Source organism: Sycon ciliatum, chromosome 8 (assembly GCF_964019385.1).
Source record: "Sycon ciliatum chromosome 8, ocSycCili1.1, whole genome shotgun sequence".
In the NCBI taxonomy this organism is placed as follows: domain Eukaryota; kingdom Metazoa; phylum Porifera; class Calcarea; order Leucosolenida; family Sycettidae; genus Sycon; species Sycon ciliatum.
Window position 1 is genome coordinate 29260776 of NC_088650.1, and position 13213 is coordinate 29273988.

General features: G+C 47.9%; 1 protein-coding gene across 2 annotated transcripts in view; it reads left to right on the plus strand.

Moving 5' to 3' along the window:
• LOC135822625 (uncharacterized) overlaps positions 1–13213 on the plus strand; it is a 33486-nt gene that overhangs the window by 1658 nt on the left and 18615 nt on the right. Inside the window, exons 2-8 of one of the 2 annotated variants that reach the window (XM_065335431.1) lie at positions 375–572; positions 2280–2367; positions 5112–5157; positions 8188–8434; positions 8886–9150; positions 10383–10416; positions 12743–12860. In XM_065335431.1, the coding sequence (XP_065191503.1) occupies positions 492–572; positions 2280–2367; positions 5112–5157; positions 8188–8434; positions 8886–9150; positions 10383–10416; positions 12743–12860 (879 nt within the window). In that variant the 5' untranslated portion in view covers positions 375–491. The remainder of the gene's footprint in view (positions 1–374; positions 573–2279; positions 2368–5111; positions 5158–8187; positions 8435–8885; positions 9151–10382; positions 10417–12742; positions 12861–13213) is intronic. The other variant, XM_065335433.1, reaches the window with a different exon arrangement.

Consider the following 13213-nt stretch of genomic DNA (forward strand, 5'->3'; position numbering starts at 1 on the left):
TCTACTACTACTAACGAGAGAGCTTGAACGCTCAGGGCCCTCGTTATGCTTTTTTGCATAGGTCATCATGCTTGTTATTCGAACTGATGGAAACGTTTTTGCAATACAATCATCGGCTACATCATTGTATTGCAAAAAAGTTTCATGTCTTGATCTATTGTACGGTACGCCCTAACACATACTCATTATGGTACGGGACACATACGGTATACCGCGCCAATCATGGTGCGTCACGTCAAAGGCCCCACCACACATACCTACACCGAAATGAAGCAGTGTGGACCCTGGCTAGCGCCAGACGCTACTAAAATAGCGTCCTTTGCATAGCTACGGGAATAATATTATGTCACTACCACTTTGATGTGATCTTGTAGGTGGATAAAACGTGGCACTCTCAATCTCCTTTTCAGCGGATTCCAAATTCGCTTGGCACAGGAAAGTATCGCAGTGTCATTAGATTGAGACGGTAGAAGCTCCGTCTAACCTTACGAATGGACCAGCAGATGCGACGAAAGCATGACGACCCAAGTTGCGAGGGCAATCACAGAAAGCGGAGGAGGAAAGAAGGGGAGGTAAGCAATAAAATTAATAATGTTGAAACAACTGATCGAGCAGCTCGGTTAGCTCGGTCGGCAGAAACTCACCTTGTTTCCTCATCAACACCCCCCTCCCCCCCCCCCCCATACCTAGACGCTCGCACACGGAAACTCATCTCGTTTGCACCCCCCCCCCCCCCCCGACGCAAACACACGCACAAAGAAACTTGTCTCTGTCGCACATCCACAACCTCTCCCCCGCCACCCCCCCCCCCCCCCACACACACACATACATACAGAAACTAAACCCATTCGCACATCAACACCCCCACCCACACACACAGAAACTTTGCTTGTTTGCACATCCAGCTCGTACAGTCCAAGGAAATAGCGTAACCATGGGTGTACAGGTAGTAATAATTAGAAAGTGAACCAGAGAACCACAAGTACCACATGCAGGCATGCACATCGACTGGTACAGGAAATGCATGGGAACATGAGTGACAGAATATGCATTCGCGGCAGTAAAAAAAAGGCGTACACACGGCGCACTCGTGCATACAGTGCAGGTCATTTTTGGCAGTTGCCGGTAGTTCCCTGTTATAAGTCGAATCCCGGTTGTAAAGCACGATGCACAATATCACTTCTGTGACGCGATGAGCGACGAGCGATGCGATCGAGAATTTTTTCCTCAAAATTTTAAATTTTGAATCGCAGTTTATCGCATCTCTGTCGCAGGTCGCATCGCGGGAAGTTGAGCCCAGTTCAACTTCTGCTATGAGCAATGCGCATCACTGTCTACACAGCAGACCCACGTGACAGCTCAAGTACAGTTTTGGACTGTGCGTGCCCTGCGGGATTTTGCTGCGATGTGCCTTGTGTTGCACATCGAAGACTCTTCCCGCGATTCGAAAACGCCTTGCGCTCGATGCTCATCGCATCGCAGAAGTGATATTGTGCATCCCGCGCTCAACGACCCTCAACTTTTCTCCTTCGACTTCTAATCGAAACAGGTCGACTCATTACCGGTAAAATACGGTAATAGTCATGTGACCAGCATCACCGTATTCTGAGTAGCAACTCAGTGATGGTGATGCCAGAACAGCACAGGCCATCAATGGTAACGTAATCTCGAAATCTCTCTCTGCAATTCTTCAATGTAGATATCAGCAAAGGGCATTAAATAAGTGTTGGTAATACAGACTTGTCTCTTGTGCTAATTCCGTAGCCAGAGTGTGATCACACTCAATGGTATCAGCTCGTTAGCTCGATCAATAGTTCACGCCAGCATGCGTTTTTCGCTACAGAAAAGAATTTTAGAGAATTATGCTGGCATCACATTGAGTTCCTGATGAGTCATTGGCGGTGAAACGAGCCAGTCCTGAGTTTTTTGAGCAAGCCTGCTGCATCTATAGCGCAGCGAGGGAGCACATCAGTACGTCAGTCTCGTGAGCCCGACTGCTATTGGATGAGCTATTGAGTTTTCGAAGGGAATGCTATGAAAAAGAACATGCAGCATTCCTCGGGTTACTTTGTGTGCTGTTCGGCCCTCTTTCAAGCTGTACACTGTACTGTTGAGGCAACAACCTAAAGTACATCAAAAGCAAACAAACCATGATGAGCCCTGGAAGCCCCTTTGTACTCAGTACAAGTAACTCTAGCACCATACAGTGATAATGATTGTGCTCAGCGGCATCGATCCGTTGAACTTGTTTGTGTTTGACTGTTTTCCATTGTTTACAGTCCCCACATCAAACGTCTGAAGGAACAGTACATGACGAGGCTTCATTGCCCGACCATGAGCCTGAAGCTGCTACTTGCTCTGCATCTGGTGAGCAGGCCATCATCCGTAATTTTCAAACGTGTATGCATTTATCTTCCGGCTTCCCTGCTTAATGTCTCCATCGACAGGTTATGGATTTTCTTATTGGTGAATAGTACGGAATGCACTCATAATTATCACGCTTATCCGGGTGGTTCGGGACCGGGCACACTGCCCCTGGCATCGAATTGTGCCAATTTTTCTGAATCACATACGCTTCAATGAGGAAGGACCAGACATATGGCATATGACGTCTCTATTTCCACAAAGTTGGCAAAAGAGAAGTAATATTTCGACTAATACTCGGGGTGCACAGTAGATCGAGGTGACCGTTGTTTCCAATTCCGGGTATTGGAGATAATTGATGTCCCTGCCCTTTTGGAGGGTATGTGCCCCTTTTGGCACGTGTGTGCTGGGTACGCGTGGTCGGTGTGCGGACTGCGCAGGTTGCGCATGCGTGCATGCTAATCGTGCGCATTCTGGTTGTTTTGGGTGCCTTCTTCTTGAGACTCTCCTTGGAGTAAGACTAAAAATCTGTCCTCTGAGTGTGGCGTACGTGTGATGTATGACTAAGAGAGTAATCGGAAGGGCTATCGCCGAGGAATAAAACCCCCCGACGACAATTGGCGCCCAACGTGGGGCTCGAACCCACGACCCTGAGATTGAGAGTCTCATGCTCTACGACAACATAATTGTCCTGTAGTCTGGTTCGGGCGGGGAAGTGTATTTCGATTAGTCGTAGTAATCTCCGTCCGGTGTTTGTGGCTACTGTCTTCCTGAAGACTACACAATATCTTCAACCGGAAAACAGTTTAAGTAGGCTATAGTTGTATGCCGAATATGTTTGCAACGATCAAGTCACACAACAACTTAGTGAAACGGAAGAGTAGAAACAACGACAGACAACCCAAGGAAGAACGATTCAACTGCAGAGACGAAACATGGGGACCAATGGACGGCAACTGCCAAATCAGCTCTATTGTGTACAAGGCAACCGCCCAAGTAACCGGAGAGGACAGACAGAAGGAGTACACTGTATATGGGTCTTACGGAGCCACCATTCAAGAAGAGACACGGCAACCATTTAACATCATTCAGACATGAGAAGAGCGTGGAACTATCAAAGTGTGTCTGGAACCTGAAGTGTTAAAATAGCCACTACAGTATAGGGTGATCAGTTATCGCCCAGACCCCAGGTTACAGTAACATAACCAAGTGCTATCCTCTGTGCCTAAGAGAGAAGCTAGAGATCCTTCATGCGGACAAGCGTGTGATGAAGCGTTCGGCACTTGTTCCCAATCGAACATAGTGGGACAGGCGGTCATGTGCTCCTGCGTCGCGCCAGCAGGCGACAACTTTCACACCAAGGTTCAACTCAAGTTCAACTCGAGTGACAGGAATGCACCCAAACAGGCTGTTAGTTGTACCCTGCACGGACGGTCAGTGTCTGCTCTAGGATTGCAGGACAGCCGGGTACACGTGTACCTTGCGCAACCATTTCAACCGGGTCGGAGCCGGGTACACATGTACCTGGCGCTGTCTCACCACGACGACCTGTTTTCCTAGAGTCCTGGAAGCAGGGCCTTTGTATTCGCCTCTTTGCTGGATGCTCCATTTCCAAAAACAACACCTCAACGATCAAGCTTGAATTGAGCAAGTGCACACACCGGATAATAGAGAGGTTTCACTTCACGTTGTTCTGCACTACACTGTGAAATTTCACGTCGGTGTGGCACATTTTGGCGTCGAAACTCCCGTTCATGACGTGAGCTGAGGTCAACTCACTTTCGACGTGAACGCGAGTTTCACGGTGTAGTGTAGAACAACGTGAAGCGAAACCTCTCTACTGACTACTTTCACTTCGACGCGCGCCTCTGCATGATCTGTCACACATACAAGCCATGTAGTAAGTCTTTTCAAAGTTCGAACGTGTAAAGTCCCAACCAGGTCACAGGTGACCTGGTACTATATTTTCAGCCGGGTCCAAGCGCCGCCCAACCGGGTGGATTACCCGGCTCACCCGGCTCTGGAGCAGACACTGACGTTGACCAGGCGACTGGTGTACGCAGGAGCACGTGACTGCTTGTTCAACCATGTTCGATTGGGAATAAGGCCCGAACGCTGCATCGCAGCTTTTTCGGACCAAAACCAGTCGACTCAGCGTCCAAAAGACTACAACATATGGGCCAATCGCTCTTAGTGACATTTTGCATACAAATCCCCATCTAGTAGGGCACAGTCACCCAGTTTCGGCGGAAGCGCGCAAGTTCGATTGGAAATAAAAGAGGAAGGGAGCGTCTCAGCTTCCTCGGACCAAGACCATTCGACTCAGCACCCTGAAGACTACAACTGGTGAAAATTTGTTAACTACCCCTTTAAAACTGTGAAACTCAGACAGAGTCGCAGCAGAAACGCTTTTGATTCCTCTCATCAAGTGTGTGTATGGCTTTTACGGTAGTAATTATATCAATGTCCGAACGTCCCTCGGTGTTATAGGGACGGCAGAACCCAGTACGGTTTGCGTGACCATTGCCGGATCAACTGTTTGGCGACCAAAGCGTCACTTTTACTGCTGAGAAGGTCATGTGTACCGCAATATCATACACAAAGAGTTAAAAAAAGACTTCGGCCGGTATAGCTTGACCAATCAAAAGCTGCTTCCACATGTCCTGTGTTAGATGTGGCCCTCAGTTTTACCTGTGGCTGTATCATTGTATCAAAACTATACTTTCTCATTCTTTTGATACGTACAGACATGGCTGCTGACAACCTACCTCTCTTCAAAGGCAGCATGGCCGAGTAAGTATTCTGTATTTCTGTTTGTATGTGTGTGTATGTACGTGTGTGTGTGTGTGTGTGTGTGTGCGTGCGTGTATGTGTGTGTATGTGTGTGTGTGTTCGCACGTGCGTGTGTATGTGCACGTGCGTGTGTCTTCCTTAGCCAATGATGCTATTGAAGCTGGTATCAGATCCACTCTGCATGAATTAGCCACACGCACACACCTTTGACCTTTGTCGCCCCATCTCCAGTGGAGATGATAGGCTACTGAGTTGGGCAGTACTTGATGTGACGCTTTAAATCGCCACTTCTCCTAAACGCTCTGCCGCATGCGCAGTGAAAGTCCTTCGGTGCCGGGGGAGGAAGACGATGTTGATGGACCCGCCTGCGCCATTCCGGGCGATCTTGTGCGAGCCGATACCACTCGGACTCCAGAATATTCAGTGAGCGCAGATCACCGACAATCGTGTCTCGCTAACGCTTCCTTGGCCCATGCCGTGGTCTGGTTGCCTTGAGCTCCCCAAACAACACTTGTTGAGGAATCCGGGCCGCGTCCATACGGGCAACATGACCCAGCCAACGCAGACGGTACTCACGCAGGAGAGTGCCAAGGTCTTCAGGAAGACCCGCTCTCTGGGCTAGATCAGCAGTAGTAAGATGACGGGAGTGCTGACCGCTCGTTGAGACTCCCAAGATGGAACGGACGCATGAGCGATGAAACAGATTCAGGCGATTCATCTGTCGGGCCTTCACGGGCAAAGTCTCTGCTCCATAGAAAAGGGTAGGGAGGACAATGGCCTTGTAGACAAGACGCTTAGTGATAGCTTGCATGCCGTCCTACCGGTAGGACCACGGGTCCTACCGGTAGGACCCAAGAAATTGTGCTGCAAAAGTGCTTTTGGTTGAGAAATTTCTTGAAACAATTGTTGAGATAAGGTCTTTGTCAGGCAAAGTAATAGCGCAAAATGCAAGGCTATGTCCAGTGCATTGCATACGCGCAATTTTATCAATTGTCAAAATGGCCGCACATACTCCTGTCGGAGCGCTAGCAACTCTGTCCAAAGTGAATTTTGACCATGGTACATCAATCGTGGTGAGGTACTAATGTTTTTATTAGTCTGCCAAGGCAGTGGAATGCATAATTCCATACACCGTTCCCATGGTTACCATTTGCTGTTACCATGGAATTTCGTACTATGCCTTGTGCGATCACGTCTAAAATTTGTGGACTCCTTCATTAGCCCCTGAGCAACAGTTTAGGGTCAAGTTTTAGGTCAATGTTAGAACGGAGGCCATGCAGCATGTCTGTGTATGATGGTCCTACCGGTAGGTCCTACCGGTAGGACCGAGGTCTATGCAAGCTATCATTAGACTTGATGGATAGGCCGCTACACCCGAAGATTGGCTTTTGGAGAGCGCCAAAAGCACGAGAGGCCTTGGCAAGGCGGGAGGTGAGCTCCTTGTCCAGAGCACCGTCTGCACTCAGGACACTGCCAAGATAGGTAAAGCTCTCCACAACCTCCAAGCTTCCTCCATCCTGAAGATCAATGGAAGGTGGCGCACACACACACACACACACACACACACACACACACACACACACACACACACACACACACACTTGTACTTGTACTTGTTGCTCACTGCCAAAACTGGTCACGTGGGTCTCCCCGGGAGAGGGGAGAGAGACTCAAAAGGAATCTTGGAAAGATGACTCAATCGGCTATTGAACCCCCCAACGGCCGACACCCCCTGAAATCCCCAAAACTCTGGGTGGACTTGAAAATGATCCCACTTATGGGCTCACCACACCTCAGTAAGTGGGGGAGGACAAGGTGCAGAAAAAGGATTGACGGCATCAGGGTATCCGTCCGGGGATCCAACTGCAGTTACCCCTGCCCCCAGTGAAGGTAATATTTGCTACTAGTGTGGGTGGCTCAATCAGAGTGGATCTGATACAAGCTTCACTAGCACCATTGATTACACAAGAGTTAATCTAGCCAGAAGCAGTCCATGGTTAACAGGTCTGTATACTTCAAATAGAAAGTATATGAGCCCTGGAACCAACAAAGGTGGCAGGTACAACATTACACGTTCAAGCAGCCGAGCCTGTTGGCAACAGACCCAACACAATCAGGCATAAGTGTACCCACCAACCGAACTAGCTGGCACACATGCACACACACACACACACACACACACACACACACACATACACACACACACACACACACACACACATACACACACGCACACACACACACACACACGCACACACACACACACACACACACACACACACACTAGCAGCGAGTAGTACATCCACCGGGGGCAGGGGTAAATGCAGTTGGAGCCCAGGACGGATACTCGTGTGCCGTCAATCCTTTTCTGCACCTTGTCCTCACCCACTTGCTGAGGTGTAGTGAGCCCATAAGTAGGATCCTTTTCCAAGTCCACCCATAGTTTGGGGATTTCAGGGGGTGTCGGCCGTTGGACGGTTCAATAGCCAATTTAGTCATCTTCAGCAAGGACAAGTAAAAATTCTGTGTGTGTGTGTGTGTGCATTTTGTGCAGAGGGAGAGAGGGAGAGAGAGAGAGAGAGAGAGAGAGAGGGGGGGGGGGGGGGAGGGAGAGAGAGAGGGTGGGGGGGGGGGGGGGGGGAGAAGGGGTCCGGTTTGAGTATTTCATGCTTGGCATCTTGGTTGTCTGGTGATTGCTTTGCCAATGAAACTTTGAGTCAGAACATAGTAGTATTTTCAACTGGACACCTCTCTCTTTCGTAATTACGGTTATATGTGGATGTATATGTATAGTGTGTGTGTCTGCGTGTATATGCGTGAGCACATACGTGTGTTGGTCATGTGTGCGTGTGTCCACATTAGTGGTGACGTGGGTAGAGTTGGATGTAGTCATCACATGAAAAACGTTCAGTTGTCAGATGTCCACACAACTAGTATGTGATGTTGGCCTAAACATGTTAATGATAGCCAGGTACAGTGCAGGCAACGTAACGCATGTCTTTTTTTGTGAAACTGTGTGCCCCCCTTTAGAACAAGCACACAGGTGACCATTGTTCAGCGGACGTATGCAGAAGCAGCGGAGTCTAGCGTGGAGCTGGATAATCTTGAGCGGGCACTGATAAGCACAGCGCAAAGTGCCTGCGCGTCCGCGTCCCGGCCATACACTTTGGCTACTACTAGCAGCGACATCACCCGCAGCCCATCTGACATCAACGTGCGGGAGATTGTCACTGAGCAGTGCGCCATCACGGGGATAGAGATTGATCTCTGGAAGGAGGTATGTGTGCATGTCTGTTTAAGAAAGACCTAATCATGCTACTGTACTGGACATGGAAATCCGGTCGCACGTCTAGCGGCCCCAGGGCGCTGGCCATGCAGCCGTAGCACGTGTTATGCGCTGCATGCTGCTGGTCGCATCGTATCCGATCAACATGATTATGCACTAGCATTGCATGCAGCGACTTACATTCTCTACGCGCTGAGGACGCAGGCCCCCGGTTAATCGACTGGATTTCCATGTCCGCGACAGTATATTCTGTGGAGAGTACTACTAGATCATGTGTAATTCATGTGCTCATGCTGTATTAGACTAGACTCTTCAAACCTTTCTCGATTAACACTCGATCTCATTATGTTGAATAACATGTTCCTCATTTGGATTTAGTTGTCTCGTTTCTTACACACTTTGTGCTTTTCTTGTCGTTATTTTCCTGTCTTCTTCATAACAGGTAATGAAGACGTTCACTGTACAGTTCTGCAGTTTTGTTGACCCCACTGTCCTTACACGTCGCCTTCAAGAGATGAATGGTGGTCTGTTCTCTCAGTTGGAGTACGAATCGCTCAGCACACGGTCACTGGTTCGAGAGAGACCTGAACAGGCTGACAAACTACTCTCTCATCTCAGACCACACGGTAACCTGGCCTGCATTTGCTTGCTGCAGGCCTTGTATGATGAACGTGGTGCCTATCGTACCCTCGCCAAAGACATCATTGGTACGTAGAAGGATTTGTCAGTGGAGACCATTAGCAAACCGTCGGGAGCGACGATTGGGACAAACTGGGAACGAGGCAGGCGCGCGGGAAACTCGAATCGTTTCGTGAGCACGATTGGAGCAGCCCCAACGGGTGATCACGAAACAATTACGATTCCGGTTGATGTATGGAATCACAGCCGGCCGCGCGCTGCGCGAAGGGCTGTGATGAAAGCTGATCGAACACGACTAGGAGTGTTTTGATTACATTTCTGACATGCACCCACGCTTGACACTCATATCGAACTTGTATATACTTCGCGAAGGGCTGTGATTTGCTGATAGAACATGTATAAGCCTTTTTTGATTGGATTCCTGACATGAACATGCACTTCGATCTTCCTATCGCGTATCGCGCTTGAAAGCACGACTCAACCACCTTCTCGATTAAAAAATGCGATTGGTCATCTCCTTGCCAACAGTCTTGTGACATGTCAGAAGCACGCATCACGCCTCGCGTGTCTCAATGGTTCAACGCACGGCTTCGTGCCTTGCATGCTTTGACGATTGGAAATCGGAGTTGTCCAATCGTTTGACCGTTAGCGTGACAGTTTGTTACTGGTCTCTAATATGTGAAACTGAAACATTTGCTTTTTGTGGTGCTAAGTTTACTACATTTCCACTTTTTTGCCAAGACTTTAAAAGATATTTTTGCTCATACTGCGTCATAAATGAGACAGCAACTGCCGGCGTGAAGGCGCATTAGGGGCCGTCCGTAATTATCGATCTTTTTCACGAAGAGAACAAGTTTCGTATATGGGTGGCTGGGCTGAGGAGAGTTTCGTTTTGAAAATTATTGATAGCTGAAACATCAATCAATTATAGCTGTCAAGTCAGTATATTTTTCATTGAATGGGGTGGGTGGGTGGGGGAGGGTCATAACTAAACTTTTTCGTTCCGTGAAAATTCTCGATAATGCCGGATGGCCCCTTATTTGATGCTCCTGTTTTACACCATTCCCATGATAAATGTTTCGCACTATTGAAGGTGACGCTGCGTGTTGGTTATCTTGTGAACTGGGTTCTACAGTCTCATTCTGTGCTTGCCTTGAAGTGCTCGTTTTAAATGCCTTGAGTTGTGTGTGATAATTTGTCGAATGGAGGTAATGTAATGCCCATATATCTGTCGAAATTGTGTAGGAAGTGTGTTGTGAAGATTCCTGTTGGTCCTTTCTTGATTCTTCTTCACTTCCAGATCGATTTAAAGAAGTATTCCATGAAAAGGAACGGTAAGGGACAATCAACAGTTTTGAGGAGGGGGGTGAGAATGAGATGCAGTGCTTTCACCAAAAATTATCCTTTCATGGACTGACCATACATTGGTAGATCGGTGTTGATCAATACCAGGATTCTAGCCTAAGTGGGTAGGGGACGCAGCGCCCCCCCACCCCCCCCCCCCCTACTCTGTTTGCGCGCCCCCCTGTGAAAAAGTGCCCCCCCCCCTTACTGATTTTCCGATTTTCGTGTTTTCATGCAATTCAACGAAAATGCAGTCAAAAGTTACTATTAGATGGTTCATACAGGCACATTTGTCTGAGGCGAAGTCGGGGATTCGCCCCATACGTTGCATTTAGCGTGGCAAGACAATATTGGAAAGTGGAAAAAATGGGATACGGGGTAACTGTTTCCCATGCCCCCCCCCCCTACTATTTTAATCTGGCTAGAATCCTGAATTATATTCAAAAATTTCGAACGATATTAACACTTGAATGCTGCCCAGTCTTCTAGAGAAAACGAAATATGAGCCAGAGCACGCCAAAATATGACCACAGACCAAAAATTCGATTTTCAATTTTTTGTTCAAAAATGATCTAACACACCTAATGTTCACTGTCTGAAAGTTTTGGATTGATCCGACATGACTAAGTGTTGCTACAATGGTAGTATATGCAGCACTGTTGAAATGGTGAAATTCTATGTACAGCCATGGGATTGAAGTAGAATGACCCCCCTTGATGTGTACAGTGTACTACTTCATGCTGCTCTTCTTACGTCGTACTGACTTGCGTCAGTACTTATGCATTCTTGTACATCATGACGTATTCTCTTCTGCTGTACCTGATTTAGCCTGTCGTGCCTGCGTGCGCAAGGCACGCGATCTCTTTTGTTCCTTGGTTCTTTCTTGCTGTTTTGTGCGGAAAGGAGCGTAGTTTTGATGGCTCCTTTGCATTTGTTCTTATTCATTGTATAAACCTTCGGTATGTAATAATAATAGTCTAATTCTCCTACAGGATTGTCATTTTTGCACACAATTGATATGCCCCTTGGTTCATCCTTTCCGGGTCAGTTCCTCTGTCCAGGGTCTTATAGCATGAGCTGACAGGTACTCAGCCACATCCAAATTGTCTATAGGCAGCTGAGCTGGGTGTCCGAAATACCTCCTGTTTGGAGCACCACTGGAGAACCGCCAGCTAAAACACGGTCAACATCTGTAGATGGCCGAAGAAGTTGGCACTCCATGTCCTCTCCATCACACTCCACCTGTACTTTGAGATATACAGTATACACTGCTGCACACAGTGTTCCTCAACATACTAGACGTCGCACTCATATTCCCCACACCAAAGCCCATCTGCACACGGTTTTCTCCGCTCGCCAGAGAGTACTGCTTTCGCTGCATACTGCTCATGCTAGCGATGTTCCGCATAAGGGCACTCAAATTATCGACTTGAGCAAGCTGAGGTAGCAGCAGAGTCCAGTGATTTTTTTGCACTTGCAACCAATACTGGCATTGTCCCGGATATGTGCAGCGATGTCCATTCTGGCCAAATCATCGGCCGACTCACCTCCCAAGTCAGTGTCGATGCCAATCGCTTGCCAGGTTGTCATCAGAGTAGAATTCCTCGTCACTGCAGATCGTGGGACTACCAGCATCAATTCTTTTTACGCTCGATGAAAGTGTCGCCCTCAAATGACTCGTCGCTGTAGCCATCATCGTCTTCCTTCTGTTTCCGACTCGAATCCTCAAAATATTTTATCCTGCGCATGGAGTGCGATGATGTCGTCTTCTTCCGCTCCGCAGTACATTACTATTACTAGGCTCTTCTGTCGATACATCGATGACGATCAGTTTTAGGCGACTCAGCGCAACATGGAATACAAACTCTAACAAATAAACTTACTTGCAACAAAGAATTGCATCCGGAACAGTCCAGTCGACCGAGGAGAACAACAACAGCGATTCGCGTTGCACTGCACTTCGTATTTTTTGCCGCGGAATTCAAATCGCGATTATCTCGACTTTTTCAAAAAAAGCTGCGGTCATGTTTTAGCGCGCTCGGGCTCATATGTAGTTTGAAAAGGTATTTTCAACCTTCTTGTGTTCAATTTTTTCCTGTGGGGTATCTACTGCCATGCTGAAATTTTTTTAAGCGCATGAACATGGCAGGGTGTTGAATCCTTTCGCGACCTGCAATAAATGTATCTCAAGTGTGGAGATCTTCCAATACAGTCACATTTCCGCAGTTGTGATTTAGTTGTGTTGCACGGACACTGTGTGTTTAGGAAGTTCTCTCCCGACAAAGTTTCTTTGTCTCCTGTTCTTCTGTGCATCAGGACGCTTCTGGGGGATCCCGAATGTTGCGCTGGTCGAGCTCTATCATCTATTTCCAGCAGTTTGATCGCTCGTGACGAGAGACCATATGCAGAAAGCGAAGTTCAGCTCTGGCGATTAGTAAGTGCCTGTCTTGTATTCATCCCGTGTACGAGTTTTTGAAGCTACGATCATCTCAACTCATCCTTTATATACTCACGAATGTACTCAGGACTTCAAAACACATCATGGCACGGGCTCAGATCCTTTTTGAAATGCTAGAGCGTGTGACTCCAAGCTTTGCACAAACCCGGAATAGCGTAGTTTAGGTCTAGCAATTGCCGTATTTGTCTGTGGTGTTAGCTGGACCGGGGTCTATGCGATGCACTCCCAGCCCCCCCCCCCCCCAACATTCGTATTTTTGTTGACTTCGGGAGTATGAACCGTACATGAAACTGTGAATTATTCCGGGAATCAAATCAATTTATTAGGTA